Here is a 24,162-nt window from a genome sequence, read left to right on the forward strand (position 1 = left end):
CAGTGGAGACTGTGCTGTGTGCACGCTTCCTATAAGTGGTCTCTAGAGGTTGACCTACTCTGGCACAGATGGCAATTGATTTAAGTATTCACATGTGGCATCACTACACTCACCACAGTCATACTAACATGCACATGCACTAGTAGCAGGATACAGCACACCTTCTGTTGTACAAGAGACCACCTAAGCAATGGAGGAGACGCCAGCAGCCTGATGAGAGACACATCCATTGGATCCAGAGTGGCAGCAGCTGGTGATGATGGGGACGGGACAGTGTGACAGGTGGGCAGTGGAGCATAGGGCTGGAACACGTGGAGACATAGGCATGCCCAAGGGTAATGGGCCTGTGCGGCACCTCATGACAGATCAGGGAGGTCAGTGCCATCGCCATCTCTGTATGATCATAATCAGAAGGCAGATCCTAGTGCAGAGGAGACAGGACTGAACCCACCAGTGACGAAGGCTGAGGCGATGATGCCAAGGGGGTCAGTAGAGGTGCCCTTATCTGAACAGCAGGCTACAACAGTGAACCCAAGACCGGAGAGTACTGGTGCTTGGAAGCTGGTACCCGAGGGCACCGCCCTTGGAGGAGGCAGGCAGTGGAATGGGGGCACCTACACAGTAGGCAACGACGGGCTTGAAGTAGAGGGCAGTGGTGCGGGTTGTGGTGATGGGGACCATATCCATGAACTGGTAGCTTCCAACACCAAGCGGGGACACAACTGATCAGAGAGGCAGACACTAGTGGGCAGCATCCGCTTAGGCCGGCGACCAAACCCTCACACCCACACCAGCGAGCCTGATGCAAAACGGCTGGACGAAACTGACTGCAGCAATTGTGTCGCAGGCTGTAGAAAGTGGGGGAGCATGCTGCTGGGCATGAAGCAACTCAGCCGGGCCCTTCTCCCCCCATAGCATGAAATGATAGGTGCTCAGAAAACAGAGGAGGACATTGTCCAGCAAAGAATCCACAAAAAACTTTTTCATTTGTACCTTGAATGTGTGCGCTGGTTGTTCTGCCTTACCATTTAATTGAGGATGGAATTGTGGAGCCATAACATCATGAATGCTGTGTCAGGAACAAAACAAATGAAAGGTGTGGAAAACAAGCTGGGCCTCATCATCGGAATATAAGGTACAAGGCAACCCCTCAATAGGAAAAAAAAACCTCAAAAGCTAATGAATTGTAACTTCTGCTGACATCATATTACACCAGAGAATGTAAGGAAAACGGGAAAATGCATTCACAACCAAGAGCCAATAGGAATTTAAGAAGGGACCTGTAAAGTCTACATTAATGCATTCCCATGGCTGGTGTGGACCGGACCAGGGGTACAGAGACGCCTTGGAAGCTGCCCATTGTTGGACACTCTGATCACAAGTCATGACAAAACAGTCAACTTTGCCATCAATCTCTGGCCAAAAAACATATCTGTAGCTAACAGTTTAGTGCACGAAACTCCCCAATAGCCCTGGTGGAGAAGGTGTAGAACCTTGCACCATAACACGCCTCTCTGGTCTTCCATGGACAGTAGTAAACCACCATCAAAAACAGAAGCCGTGTTGTAAGGAAAAATAATTACGCAGGGGGTCTGATGCTCGACCTGTTGTTTATCAGGCCAAACAATTTGAACAAATCGAACCACTTTGTGGAGAACCTTGTCAGCAAAAATGGCAGCTGCTGTGCACGAGCTCGTAATTGGGAAACCTCTCAACTGTGGCCTGCATTTCAGTATCAAGAGGGAAGCAAAGCAATTCTTCCAACCAAAGTCAGGATCGGGACCCATGGTAAGGCTGGACAAGGCTTCTGCATTGACATGTTGAGACGTTGGTTGAAACTGAATTTCATAATTGTAGCAAGACAATAACAGCGCCCAGCATTGTAGGTGGTGTGCCGCCTAATCAGGCAAGGAAGTTTGAGTGTTAAACAAGGAAACCAAGGGTTTATTGTCAGTAACAAGGTGGAACTTGGAACCATACCAAAAAACATGAACTTTCTGGAGAGCACAGACTATGGTCAAGAGCCTGTTTTCTTCACCTGAGAGTAACGGTGCTGGGCCACAGTGAGGGATTTAGAAGTGAAAGCAATAGGTTATTTAGAGCTGTTGGCATATCTGTGCGCTATGACTGCACTGAGGCCGTCCTGTAAGGTGTGAGTTGCCAAAACTACATGCTGGTTTGGAGAGAACATAGCTAAATGAGGGGCCGAGAGTGGTTTGGTTTTCAACATTTGAAAAGCAAGTTCGCAAGTCGAGCTCAAGCAAAAAGGTACATTCTTGTGTAACAAGGCATGCAACAGGTGGGAGAAAGTGGCCGCCCCCGACAGGAATTTATGACAGTAGGCTATCAAACCTAGGAAAACCTGAAGCTCCTTCATGGATGAGCGGCAAGGCATCGACATAACTGCGGAGATGTGGCTTGGTAGAGGGTGCACCCCATCCTGCCGGACCGTGAACCCCAAATAAACAGTAGATGGTTGAAAAAACTGAGATTTCGAGAGTTTATAGTGTAAGCCTACAGATTTTAAGACAGAAATCAGAGCATGCAAATTTTTCAAGTGATTGGCCGTGGAGGAACCCATGACAACAATATTATCCAGATAATTAATAGAACCTGGGACAAACATACTCAGCTGCTCTAAAAATTGTTGGAAAATAGCAGGGACACTAGCCACACCAAAAGGAAGGCACATATATTGGTAGAGACCAAGAGGAATGTTCAAAACAAGAACCTGCCAAGGCTCTTTTGTCTGCAATAACCTGCAGATAAGCTTCAAACAAATCAGTTTTAGAAAAGTGCTGGCCTCCCGATAGTTTTGCCAACAGTTCTTCTTGGCTTGGGTGTGGATAAGTATCCATGATTGACTGCATGTAGACAATCGTACTGAAGTCACAGCAGAGTCAAAGTTTCCATGACAGCTTGCAAACTACAATCAGCAGAGACAACCATTCATTAGCCATAACAGGTTGCACCACCCTTAGAGATTGAAGTCTGTCCAATTCTACTTCCACTTGATCTTTAAGGGTGACGGGAATAGGATGTGCATGACAAAAATGAGGCCAAGCCGTGGATTTCAAAGAAATATGAACATAAAAATTTGTAACACACCCAGCACCTTCCAAAACAAGTCTGTAAACTCCTCACACAGCATTTCCTATTGAGAATATGGTACTTGATCGGACACAAGGTGAACTGCATCTGTGATAGAAAATCCAGATGTCCAAAACATGTCCATCCCGAATAAGTTTTCAACATCAGCATCATCAGGCACCAAAAATGTAATGGAACAAACCACTGACTTATAAGAGGCAGATTTCATAAATTGCACAATGTTCTGTTTGTTATAATTGCAAGCTTCCACATCACTGGTACAGACGACGGCAAGCCTAAACTCACATAGTTGTGAGAATTCAGTAATGTCACTGCAGCACCTGTTTCGACCTGTAGCCTGAGCACTTGGATGAAAAGCACTTAACTCGATAAACAACATGTAAGAAGTCACAAGCATTGTAGTCACACAGTTTACATCCATGTCCATATCCTGAGAAACCTTTGACGAATGATACACAAAGACAATATGGCCTTTCTTCTGGTAAACATTATAAATAGCCGAGTGCATAGGACGCACCGAACATTCGTGCTGGACAAAACAGAAACCCCAAGATGGAAACAGAAAATGAAGAAGCTGGTGCTGTGGCAGTTATGGCAGCTTGGGCTGGCCTTGGTTTGCTTTGCACTGGGCCCACACATTTACCACCGCCAGTGCCACTTCCTTGTGCAAGTTATCTGTCATCCCAGTGGGAACATCTTATGACACTATTGCCACGTCGCCCCAAGCTTTAATTTGGTCACCCACTGCCCGAGAAATTACAAAAGATTGTGCTATTTGCAGAACTTTTGCCTATGGGGTTTTTCACAGAATAAAGCTTTCTGGCACACTTCCTTGTCCGGAGCTAAACAGATAATTGGGTCGCACACCATAGAGTCTGCGTAAGAGTCATTGTGCGCATCAGCAATGAATTGACAGTTACTTCTAAGGCCGTGAAGTTCAGCTGCCCAGACCATGTATGACTGGTTGGGTTTCTTGCATACGGGTAGAATTCAACTCGCAAAGCTATGACATGCATTTGTTTGCGATATTGGTTGGACAATAAACTGCACATGTGATCAAAAGTAAGAGCTACTGGTTCTTGTAAAGGGGCAAGCTGATACAGTAATTGATATACCTTAGGTGGAATGCTTGAGAGGGGTAAGGCTTTGCACAAATTCGAGTCTGTCACACTGAAAGCCAAAAAATTCTGTCTCAGTTTTCTCTTAAGCTTTCCAATTCTCGGCTGAATCATCATACAGAGGACAAGTGGGTGGATAATAGTGGTTGAATGGTACTCTTTCTGTTAATGGTCACTGTCGAAGTAAGCTGTTCAATCAGGGTCAGTAACACGGCATCCATAATGACTGAACCTGTTGAAACAGCACTTAAAGACTCTACATTCTGATACCATTCCAAACTCATCACCAGCTGTGTAGTAACAAAGTAATACATGAAACTGATGTAACACAAATATGACTTCATTCATAAATCTCTGAACAATAACATAAATAAGCCTTTTGTGACTCCTCATGTAACAAGACAAAATAAGTACACAGAATGTACAACACAAGCAGTAGACACAACAACTGATGTGAGCAGTTCAAGCTAAAAGATCTTCAAGAGAGTATGTCAGCACTGCTTCATTTGTATGTAATTGTTAGTCACCATTAAACAGAATGGTAGAGATGGCTTCAGAAAACATCGCTCTTGTGCAACGCAGCTAGCTCTTTATTCGCACGAAGTAATGGCCGCTATCGACAGGGGATCTCAAGTTGATTCCGTATTTCTAGATTTCCGGAAAGCTTTTGACACCGTTCCTCACAAGCGACTTCTAATCAAGCTGCGGAGCTATGGGGTATCGTCTCAGTTGTGCGACTGGATTCGTGATTTCCTGTCAGGAAGGTCGCAGTTCGTAGTAATAGACGGCAAATCATCGAGTAAAACTGAAGTGATATCAGGTGTTCCCCAGGGAAGCGTCCTGGGACCTCTACTGTTCCTGATCTATATAAATGACCTGGGTGACAATCTGAGCAGTTCTCTTAGACTGTTCGCAGATGATGCTGTAATTTACCGTCTAGTAAGGTCATCCGAAGACCAGTATCAGCTGCAAAGCGATTTAGAAAAGATTGCTGTATGGTGTGTCAGGTGGCAGTTGACACTAAATAACGAAAAGTGTGAGATGATCCACATGAGTTCCAAAAGAAATCCGTTGGAATTCGATTACTCGATAAATAGTACAATTCTCAAGGCTGTCAATTCAACTAAGTACCTGGGTGTTAAAATTACGAACAACTTTAATTGGAAGGACCACATAGATAATATTGTCGGGAAGGCGAGCCAAAGGTTGCGTTTCATTGGCAGGACACTTAGCAGATGCAACAAGTCCACTAAAGAGACAGCTTACACTACACTCGTTCGTCCTCTGTTAGAATATTGCTGCGCGGTGTGGGATCCTTACCAGGTGGGATTGACGGAGGACATCGAAAGAGTGCAAAAAAGGGCAGCTCGTTTTGTATTATCGCGTTATAGGGGAGAGAGTGTGGCAGATATGATACACGAGTTGGGATGGAAGTCATTACAGCATAGACGTTTGTCGTCGCGGCGAGACCTTTTTACGAAATTTCAGTCACCAACTTTCTCTTCCGAATGCGAAAATATTTTGTTGAGCCCAACCTACATAGGTAGGAATGATCATCAAAATAAAATAAGAGAAATCAGAGCTCGAACAGAAAGGTTTAGGTGTTCGTTTTTCCCGCTCGCTGTTCGGGAGTGGAATAGTAGAGAGAAAGTATGATTGTGGTTCGATGAACCCTCTGCCAAGCACTTAAATGTGAATTGCAGGGTAGTCATGTAGATGTAGATGCTACTGTGTGCACACTTCCTACAGGCGGCCTCTAGTGGCTGGCCCATGCAGAAATAGTAGGTGGTTGCTAGTACATAGCAACACAACACTCGGTGTACTCACACTTACACGCATTAGTAACAGGATACAGCAGATGGTGCCCTCTTCTTACCAAGGTACCTTTCGAATGGGTAGAAGACAGGTTGAAGACATACCTCTAAACTCCGCCCCGTACCCCCACCCACCCCCAGCCCCCACCCTCGCCCCCCTCCTCTCTACCATCACACCAAACTATATAGTGCACCTTTCACTGGTGACAAACTACTTCAGGCTCTTGACATGTCACACACTATAGCCCCAGTTCCTGTTTAGATTCATAATCAGATGATGAATCTGTCCATTCAGTACCTTCAGCCGTATTTTCTGTTTGCATAGGTGAGATGTAATCATCAGCCCAATCCTTAAAGCAGGCAAACATCTCACATCTATTAACAGCTACTGACCGAATAGCCTCATCGACATGGTCTGATAAGGTTTGATTTGTGGGCTGCTCAATCGACATGCTCTGCAAACTGCTTGAAAGATAGATGGTCTGACAGTTTTCCAGGGTTCTCAAATTCCAGGAGCTTTTACCCCCCCTATCAGTGTGCTTCCTGGTTTGGTTGGAAACAGCAGTTGATAGGTTTTATCTAAACACCAAAACCTCAATGCAGTTTTTTTTTTAATCTACATAAGGCATACGACACCTCTTGGTGCCATGACATTTTACTGACCCTCCATAACTGGAGCTTACGAGGCTTCCTATCATTTTCAGTTCACCAGTTTTAACCCCCCCCCCACACCCTTTCCCATGGCTTCCAATTCTCTCCCACAAAATGGCAAGTCTTGCATTTCTATTGTTGTATCATGGTGCACCCTGAGTTGGAACTCTACTTGGGTATTCAGCATTTGGATGTTGTTACACTGTTCTGATTTTTGGGTTTTCTCATAGATAAAAGGCTGACATGGCTGCCCCATATTTGTTGACTAGTGACTAGTTACATGCAGAAACTTAACACTCTCTGCTTCTTTGCCCACACCTCTTGGGGTGCAGACCACACTACTCTACTCCATACTTACTTAGCTATGGTCTCATCCTGATACGATTACTGTTGGTAGGTTTATCGTTCAGCAACACCTTTGGCTTTGAAATTATTGGAACCAATCCAGTGTTGTGGAGTAAGACTGGCCATTTGCGCCTTACAGACTAACCCTATGTCGTGCTGAAGAGCGTATCTTACCACATCAGTTCCGATGGTGCCAACACTTGCACACTTACCCAATCATAATCTGACAATTTCTTAATCATCCTACTTATCAGATTGTTTTTGCATACCAGGGGCATTGACAACTTGACATCTGTGACATTCTTGACACCTGCCTTCAGGTAGAGCTACGAGGATGAATGTGCATCAAGACTCTGTGCTGGGACCTCCGCTTAACCCCCTAGAATGAGCTTGCCATGCTCCCCCCCCCCCCCCCCTAAGCCCCTTACAGGTTATTACCTATAGCATGTGTCCCTGCTTAGCTGGGTGATAACGTGCTTGCCTCCCATGCAGCGGGCTCCGGGCTCAGGTTTGGTTCGTGGCCAGGTTGATTTTCTCCACTCGTGGACTGGGTGTTGTGTTGTCCTCATTATCATTTCAACCTCATCACTGGCACAGAAGTTGCCCAATGTGACATCTACTGAAATAAGACTTGCACTTGGCGGCCGAACTTCCCCGGATGGGGCCTCCTGGCCAGCAATGCCATACTCTCATTTCATTTCACTTACACCATGAATTAGGACTGTTCTGTTTCACGGACCTGAAATTTCAATCACCTCCATGACCTTTCAGTGTCTGTTCCCCTCAGTTCTTCAGGAGTATCAGGGTGGTACCTTAACTTACACTGATCACTCTAAAACCGTTTGCTTGTACATCTGTGAATCAGGAATGTTTTTGCTGTAGACCTGATAGATATGTTGAGTCCCTCTTTCATTAAGCAGACATCCCTCAGCTGTGTTTTAATTTCTAGTTACCCAATGATCAGTCTCCAGGCTATGATCAATGTTACTCTTGTCACCTTGTGGTATCTGCTACTCATGTTGTACTCCGACAGTCTTATTACATGTTCACTTGTCCCCAAGTAATTTGGTGGCTTCCTGGGAAATGAACTTGCCAACTGTTCAGTTAGAGAAGTCATTACTTGCCCAAAATTTGCTTTGATAATCACTGGGGTGGATTTGCAGGTGCAAATAAGATCTCTCCGTACTCAGAGATGAGCAGGTGGGCTACTGTCACCTTTAATAAACTCCAGACTATCAAGGGCACTACTGCTTCCTTCCTCGTAGAAGGAATACTATCCTCCACATTGGTTATATAAGAATGACCCATGGTTTTATCTTATGTAACAAGCCATTGTGTGTTTTTGGAGTTTTACAGACAGTAGCTGAGATCCTGGTGGAATGTACCCTCCTAGCTCTCCATGCTGAGTGTGGTCTTCTAGAGTCTCTGCCTCTAACATCGGTGATGACTTGTGGATAGTGAACTGATTCTTTTTTTCTCACTATAATGGTTTTTATTCCTAAATATAACATTTTAAAACCACTTTCTGGCCAGGGGCAAGGTGATTGGGGTTGAAGCATCTCCTGGCACATGATGGGTCTGGCAGATTCTCAGTGCTCCCTCCTTTTGTGAACTGGCTTGGTCATCCTTCTTTCACTATTTTAATTGCTTTTGGATATGGCTAGTCCCTTTTTTGCCACACACTACACTACCATGAAGAAAAAGAAAAGCAATTACTACTCTGGAAAGATGATGTCAATTTTAATCTGGTGCTATATTATGCCACCTGGGGTTAGTGGATGTACTGATAATGGTTTCAACTTAGTCTGCCAACAGGTACCATAGTGGCATAGCTACCAGAACACCATCTTGTCTACCCTTTAGTAGTAGGGAATGTTCACAGACAGAAGGCTCAGTGTGGTGTAGAAGTGTGAAACAACAATGCCAAGGATACACCTCGTACTTCCTATGGCTAACTGAGTGAGTTTGAAGGGGGGTCAAATTGTGGCCTTCCAAGTGGTGGAATGGTCCTATTGAAGAATTGTGATTCAAATTGGATATGGTGTGTCAGTTGTGCAACGATGCTGGTATCAGTTGTCACGTTAACATTCTCCAGAGATGAGGTTCTGGATGTCCACACAGCACAGGTGCTCTCCAGGCATGTCATATTGTAAGGGCAGCAGTGGTAGATTGTGTAGCCACTGCACCTCAGATTAGAGTGCTGTTGAGCCCAGATGTGTAAACATGAACTGTTGCGAACTGGTTATTAGCAGTGAGACTACCACTCACGCTACGGCATCAATGTGAATGGCTTGACTAGTGCCGTCAGAGGATCAGTTGGAAGATGGAAAGGTGTGCCATATTCTTCAGCGATGGAAGCAGATTCTGCCTGCATGCAAGTGATGATCACTTGTTTGTACGATGTCGGTCTGGTGGGTTCTGTCTCATAGAGTGCATTCGTCCAAGACTCACTGGCCCCATCTCGGGCCTTATGCTCTTGGTGCGATAAGCTACAACTTTTGTTCACCTTTGGCATTTCTGGAAGGGACGCTAATCAGTGCTTGATATGTGCAGAATGTTGTTAGACCCATTCTTTTGTCGTTTTCGGAACAGGAAGGTGATGTGCTGTTGTGCCAGGTTAATGCTCGCCCACTCACTGCCCGTTAAACTCAACATGCTCTGAAAGATGTTCAGAAAGTTCCTTGGCAAGCATGCTCTCCAAACTTGTCTCCAATTGAGCACATATGGGATGTAATGGGACAAGAAGTGACTTGGGTGACTTGCTGTCCAGCAACTCTTACAGAACTACGTGAACAGGTCCAGCACCTGTGGAAAAAGTATACCAGGACAGTATTCGCCATTTGTATAACTGACTGAATTCCAGAGTCAGTGCCTGCATTGCCGCCTGTGGAGGCTACATCGTGTATTTATATGGGTGTTTCAGCCGGGATCAATACCTAGTACATCTGAACTGCTTGTGCTATTGATCTGTAAATGTAATCATTTCATGTGCTCCATATGGACTGCTACAACAACAAATGCTGAATGAATTGGGAATGTCTAAAAGTGTTTACTCTCACCCCTCATCCCCCTTGACAGGTAGCACTCTTGTGAAAAATGTGTGCTGTTCCCATCTTTCACACTTTTGTCTATAACAGATCAGGTGTGGGACGGCTGTGGGAGGGTCTCTCGCCACAGATGAGGCCTGGAGGAGCCATGATCTAGACTCTGACCTATATACTACCCTGACCCGTATACTTTTACTTCTATTTAAATTATTTCTTAGTTCTGGTATCAATATTACGTAAAGTGGCTCTTTGTTACCCCTCTCATACACTTTCATCATTCTGTCAAATTTCTGGCTGACGTCACTAACTTCAGCTGCATTTTCTTTTGATCAAGGAACTGATGATGACCTTGATTGAGGATTTAAATCATACTTCAGAGTTTAACATAAGGAGTTCACTGCTTTGGCATAACAGTTGTGGAGTCTAATCCTGAGGGCAGAATTGTGTAATAAAGGGAATACTATTTTCTTTCTTTTGTATGAGTACCATACAGTTTAGTTTGAATCAGGGTGACCCAGCCCTTCAATGACATTCCACAGTCTGTCTGGTCTTTGCCTCCCACTTTGCATGTTCTTATTTTTTACTTTTCTTCATCCCTCCATCAGTCTCCTCTTCCTCCTATTCCTCCAACTACTCAGTATAACCCCCCGCCTGCCCCCCAAATTTTACAGTTTTATCAGGCAATATATTTTATGTCCTTAATGAGCGAGGTGAAGGAAATTGGGTTTTGGAAATGAGATACTGAAAGTTTAATGGGCTTTAGTATTTGGGCAGCAAAATAAGTGATGTGCCATGTATGGAAGGGCATTGTTCTGTTTAAAAACTGCAGTGCAGAACTGCAATTCATCGCTGAACACAATGCGACACCATTCATCAGCACTCCGTGCTGCCATTCACAGTGCCACTCCAGATGTGGCTGTTTGTGTTGTGGTGTTAATGGCAGCCTAAGCATTGGACAGTAATTTCCTAGTCCAGCTGCTGTTAGTCTCTGACTAATGATGTGAGATGACACAGAATGTTGCAGGGAGTCCATTACTTGTTCTCGTATGGTAGGTGCAGATGTGAAGGGGTTATGATGGCTCAGTGCACAATAAAATGATCCTGCCATATGGTGGTCAGACGTGGTCAACCAGGACCTTAATGATGGGTATGTCTGGCCTAATATTCTCATGCAGTCCAATGTAGGGCCACTGTCGTATCTGAATGCCCCACATATCTGTATACTGTACAATTTGACCAGCCTGCCAAATGGGTACCCACAGTGAGGCACCTTTCACACTCTGTCAGGTGCTAGTAATGATGGCTCATATGAGCACACAACAGCTCCCCATTTTGCACAGCAGGCAGTCAATGTCTGATGCTGGTAATGCCCCTTAATTGACACATTCAGAATCTTCAAGGAATGCTCAGTGCTCAATTTGGTAATGGACGGAAGTGGCAGTGGGGAAGGGGTGTGTGGAGGGGGGGGGGCATAATTGTCAGGGGAGAGACTTAGCCTTGACTACAGTAAGTAGATTCAAGAATATGTAGTTTGTAATAGTCAAGCAAAGATGAAGCAGCTTGTACAGGTTAGACTCTCATGGAGAGCTGTATCAGATCAGCCTTTGGACTGAAGGTAACAACATGCCTTTTTATGTTTGATACAATTTCAGGTGTGTAACTTCTTTTTTGTTGTGCCTTTGTCAGTTACAAATATTATTAGTTCATGTTAATATTAGTTCATGTTTATATTAAAAACAAAGATTCCAAGACTTACCAAGCGGGAAAGCGCCGGCAGACAGGCACATGAACAAAACACACAAACACACACACAGAATTACGAGCTTTCGCAACTGGCAGTTGCTTCGTCAGGAAAGAGGGAAGGAGAGGGAAAAATGTCCTGACGAAGCAACTGCCAGTTGCGAAAGCTCGTAATTCTGTGTGTGTGTTTGTGTGTTTTGTTCATGTGCCTGTCTGCCGGCGCTTTCCCGCTTGGTAAGTCTTGGAATCATTGTTTTTAATATATTTTTCCCATGTGGAAGGTTCTTTCTATTTTATTTAGTTCATGTTTATCTATTTTGCAATAAGGGCTGGAACAGCATTTTAATTCTTTCCATTTCTTCTTGTTCTGATCCAGAAACTAAATATTACTGAGGGAGGAGTTGCAACAGCCAGTTATTTTAGGAGTGACAGATTGCTGTAGATCCTTAGAATTATGCATTACAGTCTCACTGTTCCTTGATCCATCACAGGGAAAACCAAGAAACTTAAAATGTTAAAAAATGATTGATTATGTTCAGTGTGTCAGCCTTATTCCAGTTATTTTCATCAATAATTGGTAACAAAGGTCCTGCCTCATTTATTTGATGAGAGCCTGTCCTCTGCTTCAAAATATCACTGTAAAGAAGCTAAAGCAAATTATAATGCCTGTACTTATTGTATTTAATTTCCATTTTATTGCTTGTAATAATGTTTTATTTTTTGTGTGGCCAAACTTTGCATTATAAATCTCAAAATTTCTAGAAAAATTGACAGTATTAGTGAAAAGCATTCTCTTTTTATAATAATAAGTGAGAGCCTTATAATTTGCTATTTAACAGACTGATTCTGATGAAGATTATACCACGGGCGACCATGCTGATGCTTCTACTTCAAAAAGGAAAGGAAAACAGCAACAGTCACTGCAGTCACAACAGCAACAGAAGACCAACAAGAAGAAGAAACGCAAGAAGAAATATGGATTAGCAAGATTTAATGAAAATAACCCATGGCAGTCTTCATCAGAATCGAGGTAAATGAAAGGCTTCTTCCTTTTAAAATAACATTTCTGCCAATAGTCTTAACTTTAAGATATTATGTAAATTTAAGTTTGAAGAGGGAGAAAGGAAAGGAAACAGAAGTCTCTAATGATGTCAGCCCCCCCCCCCCCCCACCTTCAATTTACGTAATATGTATTACAGCTGCAGATTCTGCATGGTGTCTGTTCTTTCGAACACATCCAAAAGAACAGACATTACACATTCATATAATTGAATTGCCTCAATGGGCTATGAATCCACCACCTTTAGTGCAAATGCACAATCATGTTCAACCTCCAGCAGGAATCTTAAAGCAGCGAGAATGAAGGACGTGAATGGGGGCTGCAGATAGGTGGTGCAGGGTGGGAATGTGAAACGGCTGAGGGGTATACCAATTTAGTCCACACAGTTGTGATAAATGCTGTGTACAGGTGGTGCAGTGATTAACGCACTGCCCAGCAAGGTGGAGATCCCTGGTTTGAATCCCGGTCCATTATAAAGTTTCACTTGGTATCACTGACTTCACATAAAGTCTCAATGCAGCTGACATCATGAGTTCCTTTTCCTTTCCTTTCCTTTCCTTTCTCCCCCTCTACTGTCAGCTTACATAAGGTGTATTACAGCTGCAGATTCCACATAGTGTCTGTTCTTATTTTTTGATTTTGTAACCTCAAAGTAATAGAAAGATCTCTGTCTTTGTATGGAAAGTTTATTTCCCAATACTGGTCAGCTCAAAAACTGAAAATTTTGTAAATTTTAGCAGGCTGTCTTTTTTTTCCCAAAACAAAAATTAGAAAGAGAAAGAGAGAGAGAGGAGGGGGGGGGGGTTGAGGGAGGTCGTACCTCTTTATATTAATGTTCTGGAGTGATGTAAACAGAGGTATGTTTCTTATGTCTTCATTTCAACATTCCAATATTTGATGATGTAACCGTTCTGTCCTCTTGCTGTACTGATCTCTTTAAACTAGACACTGTAAAGATTTTATTGATTAGTAACTCGAAGAATTTTGTGATATAAGTGGTACACCTTAATTGTTTGTAAGTACTGTGTTGATGGTATGAGCTTCAAATAATTGACTTTGAGGTTAATTATTGGATACAATTTACAGTTCATCTGCAGAAGAGGAAGAATTGTTACAGACTGAAGAGGAAGAAGAGGAGGAAGAACCCGAGCTTGTGTTCAAATCAGATCATGAATTTTCCCCAGAATCTGACCTAGAGGAGGGCGCTACAGAAGACCTTCCCTTGCGCAGAGCCAGAACTGCACGGAAGGGTAATAATATTTGCTGTATGCCTATTCATGAAATGCTAGTTTGTGAATATCATAAATTAGATTCCAGATCAGAGTGTTGATGATTAGTTAAATAGATTTTGAGATACTTTAGCTATTGTTTTGTTGCACTGATAGGTTTCTTGTTACTTATTAATTTTATTAATCTTTCCTGCCGAGGCATTCAATTTATTTGAAACAAAGTATTTAATTTCGCACTGTTGGCTACTTTCAACTGTTCCCCGCATTTAAAGTGCACGTTTTCCATCTTCTAGCTCATATGGCTTTATGCCATAATAAAGAACCAAACATGAGATAATGCAGTACTCGTACTCAAGAAAATTTACATCCGAATCTGGACATACGAATGTGCACTTTAAGCCGAGTTATGCATTTTAGTATGGTTCACAAAATTCTGATGCTCTTGAAGTATCCTCCGATTTCTTGTTTCTTTTATGATATAATGCAAGATCTTTTAATGTTTTACATGTACGAATGTACAGGCTTCCTGCGTCATCGTAACTGCACAAGTGCAGTGACGCCTGTTATCTGGCTCTCTGTGGAACTGCTGAAACGAACCAGTTTCTAACCGGTCACGGGAAAATATTGCAAATGTTGGTTTGAAAAGCATTACTTTCAAAGTAAATTTCGTTTTACGCAAGATGAACTATGTGCGAGAATGTACAACAAATTTCTTAAATAACAGAGCATTTCACTCTCATTTAAAAAACTACTCTTTGATGAAGACCATCTAGAAGAACTTCGAGACCAGGAGATCAGACATTTACATTGTCATTGAAAACTACTGATGTATCTTAAAGTGTAACATGCAAAAAAGATAAACATTATATGTGGAAGCTTAGCTTCTCTTGCAGCTTCTTAATCTTCAAAAACAATATTATGAGTGAAAGCTTTGCTTTTCTTGTAGCAACACTCCGTATATTAATTTAAACCATCAACTTTTCTTATTTGTGCGTTCGCGCTACTCTACAGTGATCTTGCTATTGGCTGACTACATCACGTGTCCTATGCTGTCATCAACTGGCGAGATTACGTGACATGAGCTGTGAGTGGCTTACAAAGCGTGTCGCAATATCAATTTCAATGCTTCGGAAAGTAACAGACAGTGTTTGGTGGAATTCGAATTTATACCTTCGTAACACGATAATATGCAGAGTACATGTTACTGCACATCAAAGATCTTTCCAAAATGTGTTTTTTTTCCCCTGAGTTTCGTTTTCTAAAGTGCTGGGAAATTCTACATCAGTGTATAAAACCGTAAACATTCAAAGGATTTTACAGTGCTGAAGAGAAGTATACTGTCACTTAACACAGATAAAGTGTATTTTCACCTGGGAGAAAGTGTATTTTCAACTGGGAAATATCTGGGAATTTTATTTCCCTGGTTGTATGGTTTCCTCCATACCATAATTCGTCTGTAAACTGAAGAATGTGGGTAATGACCTTTCCAGGAAAAATGCTGCAACAGGATGACTAAGAATCTGTGTACCATCTAGCAGTGCAGCACAGCTGATACTGGTTTGTGCAGATTCCATTCATGTGTGTTTATTCTGTTTGTTATAGTAATTACTAATTCTGTGTTCCATATCGATTTAATGCATTTGTTTAAAAATGAACAGTCCAAAGGCAGGTCTGTGCACTGTGTGGAGACCGATTTAAAGGATTCTTTGAAATGGTCATTGCAACCTTGTGAAGCAGCCTATAGGTGCTCCTTGTGATGAAGCTGGGTAGAGAGAGTGGGTACTCATCTGCTCACTCTTCAGTTTGTAGACTCACTATAATTCTCATTTCTTGTAGTTAATCATTGTAAATAATGTAAGTAAACCTTCTTGTGGAGACGACAGTCTAGTAGAAGTGCATGATAGAGGGCATTTCAGATTATACCGTAATTAGGGTTTCTCCACTTTCTATTGCTATCCTTTTCCATCACCCCTCAAGGAATTATAACAGCTGCTTTGCTAGAAGCGATATATAGTTTCATAGGAAACAACCCGTAGGGAGATTCAGGCTATTTTGGTTGCCAAAGATTTTCATCCATCATATTAAATAGGTGTTCATTTTAGGATTTTATGAGTGTTGAGAAGGTTGTTGGTTTGCTGGCTGCTAATTTTAATTTGACCAAATTGAGAAATTTTGAGACCAAAGAAACTAAAAACATTTGAAATGACCAGCAAGTCTTTTTGTGTAGTTATTTTTGAAATTACATGTTCTTGTTTGAGATTCTAAAATTCAGTATTCCTCTTGTGAGAATAAAACATAGTAAGGTGGCATATGAAGTATGTACCATGTTCCAACTAAACTTTGTGATTCATAACTTTTATTTTGCTGTACTAGAGTCTTTTGTTCTAGTAATTTATCTGTAATACATTTTTAGATACTGAAACTGAAGAACTGGAAGATAAACATGCTTGCCAAAAATGTGGCAAAAGTGATCATCCTGAATGGATTCTGCTTTGTGATAAATGTGATTCTGGTTGGCATGGATCTTGTCTCAGACCTGCGCTACTTGTAATTCCTGAAGGTGACTGGTTCTGTCCACCTTGTGAACATGTAAGTAGTTTACAATAGAGAAATAAAACATTCTTTAAAATAATACCTGTCATTATGTGGATAAAAAGAGAATCATAATTTGGTATGTGGCTATGCAGACACTCTGAAATGGTTCACGCACAGATACCTCCCTGGAATTCCTCGCTGGGGCACAAATAATTAGTCTTAATATTTTTGTCATTACTGTTCATTTTTTTTTTTTTCTTCTTCTTCTTCTTCTTCTCATTCTTGTTTTAAGCTGCACTGTAAATTTATTTATTTATTTATTTGCAAGGAATGTTAATGTTTCATTAATCTGTGGTTTTTATTGGTGTAGTTGTTTAGAAAATGTTGAAAAATATAATGCTGTCTGTGTTGCACATCCCTAGTGTTGCTTATAAAAGTTCCTTACATTTATTAAGGCATTCTTGTAAAATGTTTATAGTATTATCATAGTTACCAGGAATTTAATATCACATCTCAGAAATCCTCTGGGAAACCATTATTTAAAGTAATGGTAGTTATACTGGATATCTTATATAAATGTGTTTTAAAGTTATGACAATATTATGGGAAGGATAGAGTGCTACTTAAGCAGAGATGTTGAGTTGCAGACAGGCAAATCAAAAAGGACTGCTAAACAAGTAAGCTTTCGGCCAAAAGCTCTTCTTCTGTATTAAACAACAAACACACATACATTCACACAAATGCAGCACTCTCTGGCTGCTGAGACCAGACTCTGAGTCTTGCACTGGCAGCTAGAGACTGTGCAAGTTGGATCAGCTGAATGTGTGTTTATGTTGTCTAATTCAGAAAGAGGACTTTTGTATAAAAGCTTACTTGTTTAACAGTCTTACATTGTGCCTGCCTGTGGCTCAACATCTCGACTATTTGGTAAGTAGCACTCTATCTTTTTTCATAATACTGTCAGTATTATGTCTTAGATATTCCTTTGTTTGTTTAAAAGTTGTTAATTACAAATTGATCAACTGATCTAGTTAAAAATTTTCATGATGAAATTCCTTTTTAATTTTTTGTGTTGGTAGTGTACTCGCACTGTGTACTTGTACTGGTAGAAGCCAACCTCGGGGAAGATCAGTTTGGATTCCATAGAAATGTTGGAACACGTGAGGCAATACTGACCCTATGACTTGCCTTAGAAGAAAGATTGAGGAAAGCAAACCTAAGTTTCTAGAATTTGTAGACTTAGAGAAAGCTTTTGACGTTGTTGACTAGAATATGCTCTTTCAAATTCTGAAGGTAGTAGGCGTCAAATACAGGTATCGAAAGGCTATTTACAATTTGTACAGAAACCAGATGGCAGTTACAAGAGCTGAGGGACATGAAAGGGAAGCAGTGGTTGGGAAGGGAGTGAGACAGGGTTGTAGCCTATCACTGATGTTATTCAATTTTTATATTGAGCAAGCAATAAAGGAAACAAAAGAAAAATTTGGAGCAGGAATTACAATCCATGGAGAAGAAATAAAAACTTTGAGGACCGCCAATAACATTGTAATACTGTCAGAGACAGCAAACGACCTAGAATAGCAGTTGAACGGAATGGACAGTGTCTTGAAAGGTGGATATAAGAAGAACATCAACAAAAGCAAAATGAAGATAATGGAATGTAGTTGAATTAAGTTGGGTTATGCTGAGAGAATTAGATTTATTTAATTGTATGGCTAGGGCCCCCCATTGGGCATACCGTTCGCCAGGTGCCGGTCTTTCAATTTAATGCCACTTCGGCGACCCGCAGTCGATTAGGGTGATAGGATGATGATGAGGACAGCACTACAGCCAGTCCCTGGGCGGAGAAAATTCCCCGACTCAGCCAGGAATCGAACCCAGGTCCAGAGGATTGACAATCAGTCACGCTGACCATTCAGCTACCGGGGGCGGACAGGGAATTAGATTAGGAAATGAGACACTTAAAGTAGTAAAGGAGTTTTGCTATTCGTGGAGCAAAATAACTGATGATGGTCGAAGTAGAGAAGATATAAAATGTAGACTGGCAATGGCAAGGAAATCTTTTCTGAAGAAGGTAAATTTGTTAACATCGAGTATAGATTTAAGTGTCAGGAAGTCGTTTCTGAAAGTATTTGTATGGACTGTTGCCATGTATGGAAGTAAAACATGGACGATAAATAGTTTGGACAGGAAGAGGATAGAAGATTTTGAAATGTGGTGCTACAGAAGAATGCTGAAAATTAGATGGGTAGATCACATAACTAATGAAGAGGTATTGATTAGAATTGGGGAGAAGAGAATTGTGTGGCACAACTTGACTAGAAGAAGGGATCGGTTGGTAGGACATGTTCTGAGGCAGCAAGGGATTACCAATTTAGTATTGGAGGGCAGCATGGAGGGTAAAAATTGCAGAGAGAGACCAAGAGATAAATACACTAAGCAGATTCAAAAGGAAGTAGGCTGCAGTAGGTACTGGGAGACGAAGCAGTTTGCACAGGATAGAGTGGCATGGAGAGCTGCATCAAACCAGTCTCTGGACTGAAGACAACAACAACAACAGTGTACTTGTATGCTAACTACGCAGTGATTGACACAGTGCACTATCTATTCCGTAGCTTGATGGTGGACCCATTTAGACTTAGTTTGGTCAGATTGCTTTCTTTGCAAAAACTGAACTAAATTTTGATAGCAGTTCAATCTTGTAAAGACATTGCCATGATAACTGAATTACTAATGAAACTTAGCTGGCATTTTGTAGGTGTAGAAGGTTGTACCTCGTTAAATAGATTAAGAATAGTTCATTTAATGAGGCAAAATCATTAACACTTTGTGTTATAGACCTAGCTGCTGTCCAATAATTCCTCTATAGGACAGATAATTGTCTTTCTTTGTACTGTTGTCTAAGTGATTTATTTTTTTAGATTTACTGTGTGTGTGTGTGTGTGTGTGTGTGTGTGTGTGTGTGTGTATAGGGGGGTGGGGAGGTGCAGGCACATTGTGTTTTTAATCTTTTTAATCAGAACACTCCCATCCAAATGCCGCATGAGTTTCATTAATCATGTGGTTTGCTAGCTAGCTAGTTGAACTACATGCAACATTTTGTCCAATTCTGCTAAGGAATCTATAGGACCAAATTTATCATTATGCAAGGGATTAAACAGTTAGACAGCACAGTTAGTCAGATACTGTGTAGTTAACATACAAGTACACTACCAACATAAAAATATAAATATGAAGGGTGTTTCTTGCTAAATCCAATGTGTAATGTCTGATCACATCTTTTGTTGTATATGTTTGTTTATCTCAATTTAAATGGTGATTCAGTGATTTATGTTCTTATGTCATTACGACATAGTGTATTAATAATCTATAGTACATGTAACTAACAAAAATAATCCGTGAAATTGTTCTATTTTAGGCTACATTACTTGGTAACCTCCAAGAAAGTTTAAAAGATCTTGATAGTAAACTGAAACGCCGTGAAAATGAAGAACTAAGGCGTAAAAGACTAGCATATGTTGGAATTAGTTTAGACAATGTGCTTCCAAACAAATCAGAAAAGGAAGACCCAGAAGGTGAGAGACTAGACCATTTTTATGTATGGTTGTAATATTTTCATAACAATAGAGCTCACATACAGATTATGTCATTATGGTAAGCTGGTAAGTCTCCTCTTGAATTAAAACCAGTATTACTGTCAGACAGGACCTAGTCTTTTGCCACTTGTAAGTGATCACCGAGGTGAATGGTTGGAAATATAGTTCTTCAAATCATGAGGTCTACAACTGTCCTTTCTCAGTGCAGGTGCTGGAGTTGACATCATCTGTGACATATCACTAGGTCATGAATAATTACACTATAACATGTGGTGAAGAAACTTCTTTATAAAACAGGACAATGCCTTGATTCTTGTAAAGAAGCTAATTCTCCTCCTGAAAGTGGGAAGGCCCATCCATGTACAAGTAGTTTTCATATAATTTCCTTCACCTACTGTGAGAGACAGACCTCGAGGGAGTTGGTCGACTACCACTGTGTCTGGGTCCTGGAATTTATACAGCTACTCTGTTTATATCACTACTGGCTATTACTAAATTGGCAACAGAGGGATAACATTACTACTGTGAACGGGTTTTAATTTGTGACCATGACTGTAGGTATGGAAAGGTATCGGATTGGTTTTGTTTCTCTAAAGATTTCTACTGAAAAGAAACAGTAACAGAATAAATGGGAATCAAACCAGGGCTCTATTAGTAATTAAGTAAACTGTAATTTTGTGAAAGGAAATGGTTGTCAGACTAATTAGGCAAAATTGTACCAAGTACGAGCACGATCCATAAATAAAGTTGACTATTGGGACTGACTTAATCTGATACTGAAATTCTGTTTTGCTCATAAGATACAAGGCAGTAGCGCAATTTAATAAGTAATGAACCAGTGGCTTGACATGAACTACACAAGAGGAGTATTAATATGTCGAGGCAACAACTGGTTCTCAATAACACTTACTATCTGTACAGTACAGTACAGTAGGTAGCTAATGATCATTATAGATAAATAATTGCCAATGTTGGAGCACTGCTAACTTGGACAGGGGTTCTTTTGTCAATTTAATTAGTGGAAATTACTACCACTGAAATGTTTCATAGTAACAGTCTTATTTGTGCTGATTATTATTTGTATTCTCAAGGACCATTCACTTCCTTATACTATTTTAGTGCAGATGGAACATGGACTACCTAAAGCTAGTATAGTTTGAGTAGTTAAAGCTATTTGCATACTGCAGTGCACACAAGTTATAAGAATGAAAATTGTATTTCTTGAGTACTGTTGTTGTAATATGAAATTTAAATCTAGCTCAGCTATTAGCATAGACTCGAATCTATGCCAAACATTTTAGTCACAACACAATATTACAAACACTGTTAATTATACAACACATGGACCTATAAACATTGTTATTTCAATAAGAAGAACCTGAATAGACCGATGACCGTAGCAGTCTGGTCCCTTTAACCCCCCACAAACCAACCAACCAAGAACCTGAATACTTTAAATCTTCTCTTAGTAATAGTATTTTGATGAAATTTTAATTATCCTTTTATAAAAATTGTGTGAAGTATTTCAAAACTTTTGCTCACTAAATAATTATGTGCTTTACAACCCCACAGAGTTTATTAACTTTTGTTAAAGAAGGTAACTGCTTTGGAAGTATCACAGAACTTGGAATAGGACCCTGCCAAGGTAACCAACGAGGGATAAAATACAGGGCTCAATAGAAAGTTTACAAAACACAAATGTATTATTGAAAAAGCAATTGCATCACTGGTCCTTGCAGTTATACAGAACTCAGTTGGTAATTTGCGATGAAGGTGGTGGCAGTGCTGATCTCTTGTGATTATTCAAAAATGGTGGCGAAAGTGTCCATGAGTGTTGCTGTGTAACAAGCTCTGAGAATTCTCTTCTGAGCATCAGATTTTTGTATTAAAGAGCTAACCAAAGTAAGCCATGAATAATTAGCCAAATTACTTGTGCATATGAGGCTGTATTATATAATACTGAAGTTCTTCTCGCATCTTTCAGTTCACAAGATGCGAATATTTTGCCTGCAGGCCACCGGCGACTCTTACCACTAAGGAGTCATGCAGTTGAATCACCGTATCCACCTTTTCTATTCCCACCAAGCTGTTTCATTGCAGAGGAGCTTCCCTCCATGTTTTATGGGATTGCAAACCTACATGCCTTATGCATGAACCAGTATTACAACAAAATTTTTAACATTTCATTATGTTACAGCATATTACTTTTGAAAATACATCCATAGATTAATTACAATTACAATTACATAAATGGTCATAAATAATGAATAAAACTTTTACGCAGATTGTACATCAAAGAGCTTGGTGATAAAGAATCCACGTTAAGTAAAAACAGACAAAGAAGTTAGATAATACAATTGTAGGTAATACCAGTAATAGTGTTAAAAGTTGATTTTAGTGGCGTTTTTGGGGGCAGTCATTCAGCAGGCTATGTGCAAATGTCACATAAGAGTTTTTATTTCACATTTTATTTTTTAAAAAAGCTTTTAAAATAATACTTGAAGGTTCAGTATGCTCGAACAGCTTTCCGCATGGCTTTCTGAGAATGTCTTCCTGTCCAGAGTTTCTTATATATATATAAATAATAGAGGGAAACACTTCACGTGGGAAAAATATATCTAAAAACAAAGATGATGTGACTTACCAAACAGAAGCGCTGACAGGTCGATAGACACTCAAACATACACACAAAATTCAAGCTTTTGCAACCAACGGTTGCTTTTTCAGGAAAGAGGGAAGGAGAGGGAAAGACAAAACGATGTGGGTTTTAAGGGAGAGGGTAAGGAGTCATTCCAATCCCGGGAGCAGAAAGACTTACCTTAAGGGTACACATGTATGTGTATGTGCGGATGGATGTGTGTGTGTGTGCGAGTGTATACCTGCCCCGTCAACTCCTATCCTTAATAAAAGTCCTCAACCTTTCCTCTCCCACATCCACACTGGCTGTTCAGAGCATCCTCCTACAGGCCAACCACAGATTAGAACAGCATGCCACCCTCCACCTCAAAAAACTATCCAATCTCCTGGTTTCCCACCTGTGGAAAGGCAACTCATTCACCCTTCACAACCTTTCCAGCAAACCTCAACCTCCTCTCATTGCACACAAACCCAGTCTCTCCCATCTACTCAATCTCCCACTTCCAGCTCCACTCCCTCCAAAACCTCAAAATTCCAATCAACACAATCTGGAACCACAATACTCTAATTCAGTAGTTAACCTTTCCTCTAAACCTCTCTTCCAATCCGAAACCTCTGTCCTATCCAAAGGCTTACCTTCAGCCCCACTCCCAGATTCAACCAAACAGCCCTCGTCAAAGATTTACTGTCCTACACACGTACTCTCTGCTGGAAATATCACTTTGCCACGAAGAGAAATGATCCTAATCCTACTCCTAATGATCCAACTCCCCAAGACACAATCCAAATTGAACCCCTCCTGGAACAGTTCCGTTGTCCGTCACAGCGGGACCCACCTCCTCTTCCTCAAAATCACCCTCTCCAAACCTTCCAGGAATTTCTGACTTCCAGCCTTGCCTCTCAATCCTTCTTAAAAAAACCTTAATCCTACTCCCAACATCACCACTGCTGAAGCCCAAGCTGTCCGTGATCTGAAGGCTGACCGATCCATCGTCATTCTTCTGGCGGACAAGGGTTCCATGACCGTGGTACTTGATCATCAGGAGTATGTGGCTGAGGGACTGCGTCAGCTTTCAGACAACACCACATACAAAGTTTGCCAAGGTAATCCCATTCCTGATGTCCAGGCGGAGCTTCCAGGAATCCTCAGAACCTTAGGCCCCCTACAAAACCTTTCACCTGACTCCATCAACCTCCTGACCCCACCGACACCCCGTACCCCTACCTTCTACCTTCTTCCTAAAATTCACAAACCCAATCATCCCGGCCGCCCCATTGT

The 24,162-nt window shown here is 41.2% G+C and overlaps 1 protein-coding gene across 2 annotated transcripts in view; it reads left to right on the forward strand.

Annotated features, from left to right (window-relative positions):
- Positions 1 to 24,162, forward strand: part of LOC126336577 (uncharacterized) — a 147,180-nt gene that overhangs the window by 63,788 nt on the left and 59,230 nt on the right. For both annotated transcript variants that reach the window (XM_050000433.1, XM_050000434.1), the window contains exons 7-10: positions 12,666 to 12,856; positions 13,973 to 14,136; positions 16,529 to 16,704; positions 20,069 to 20,225. In XM_050000433.1, coding sequence (XP_049856390.1) covers positions 12,666 to 12,856; positions 13,973 to 14,136; positions 16,529 to 16,704; positions 20,069 to 20,225 — 688 coding nt within the window. The remainder of the gene's footprint in view (positions 1 to 12,665; positions 12,857 to 13,972; positions 14,137 to 16,528; positions 16,705 to 20,068; positions 20,226 to 24,162) is intronic.

Source organism: Schistocerca gregaria, chromosome 2 (assembly GCF_023897955.1).
Source record: "Schistocerca gregaria isolate iqSchGreg1 chromosome 2, iqSchGreg1.2, whole genome shotgun sequence".
Taxonomy (NCBI): Eukaryota; Metazoa; Arthropoda; class Insecta; order Orthoptera; family Acrididae; genus Schistocerca; species Schistocerca gregaria.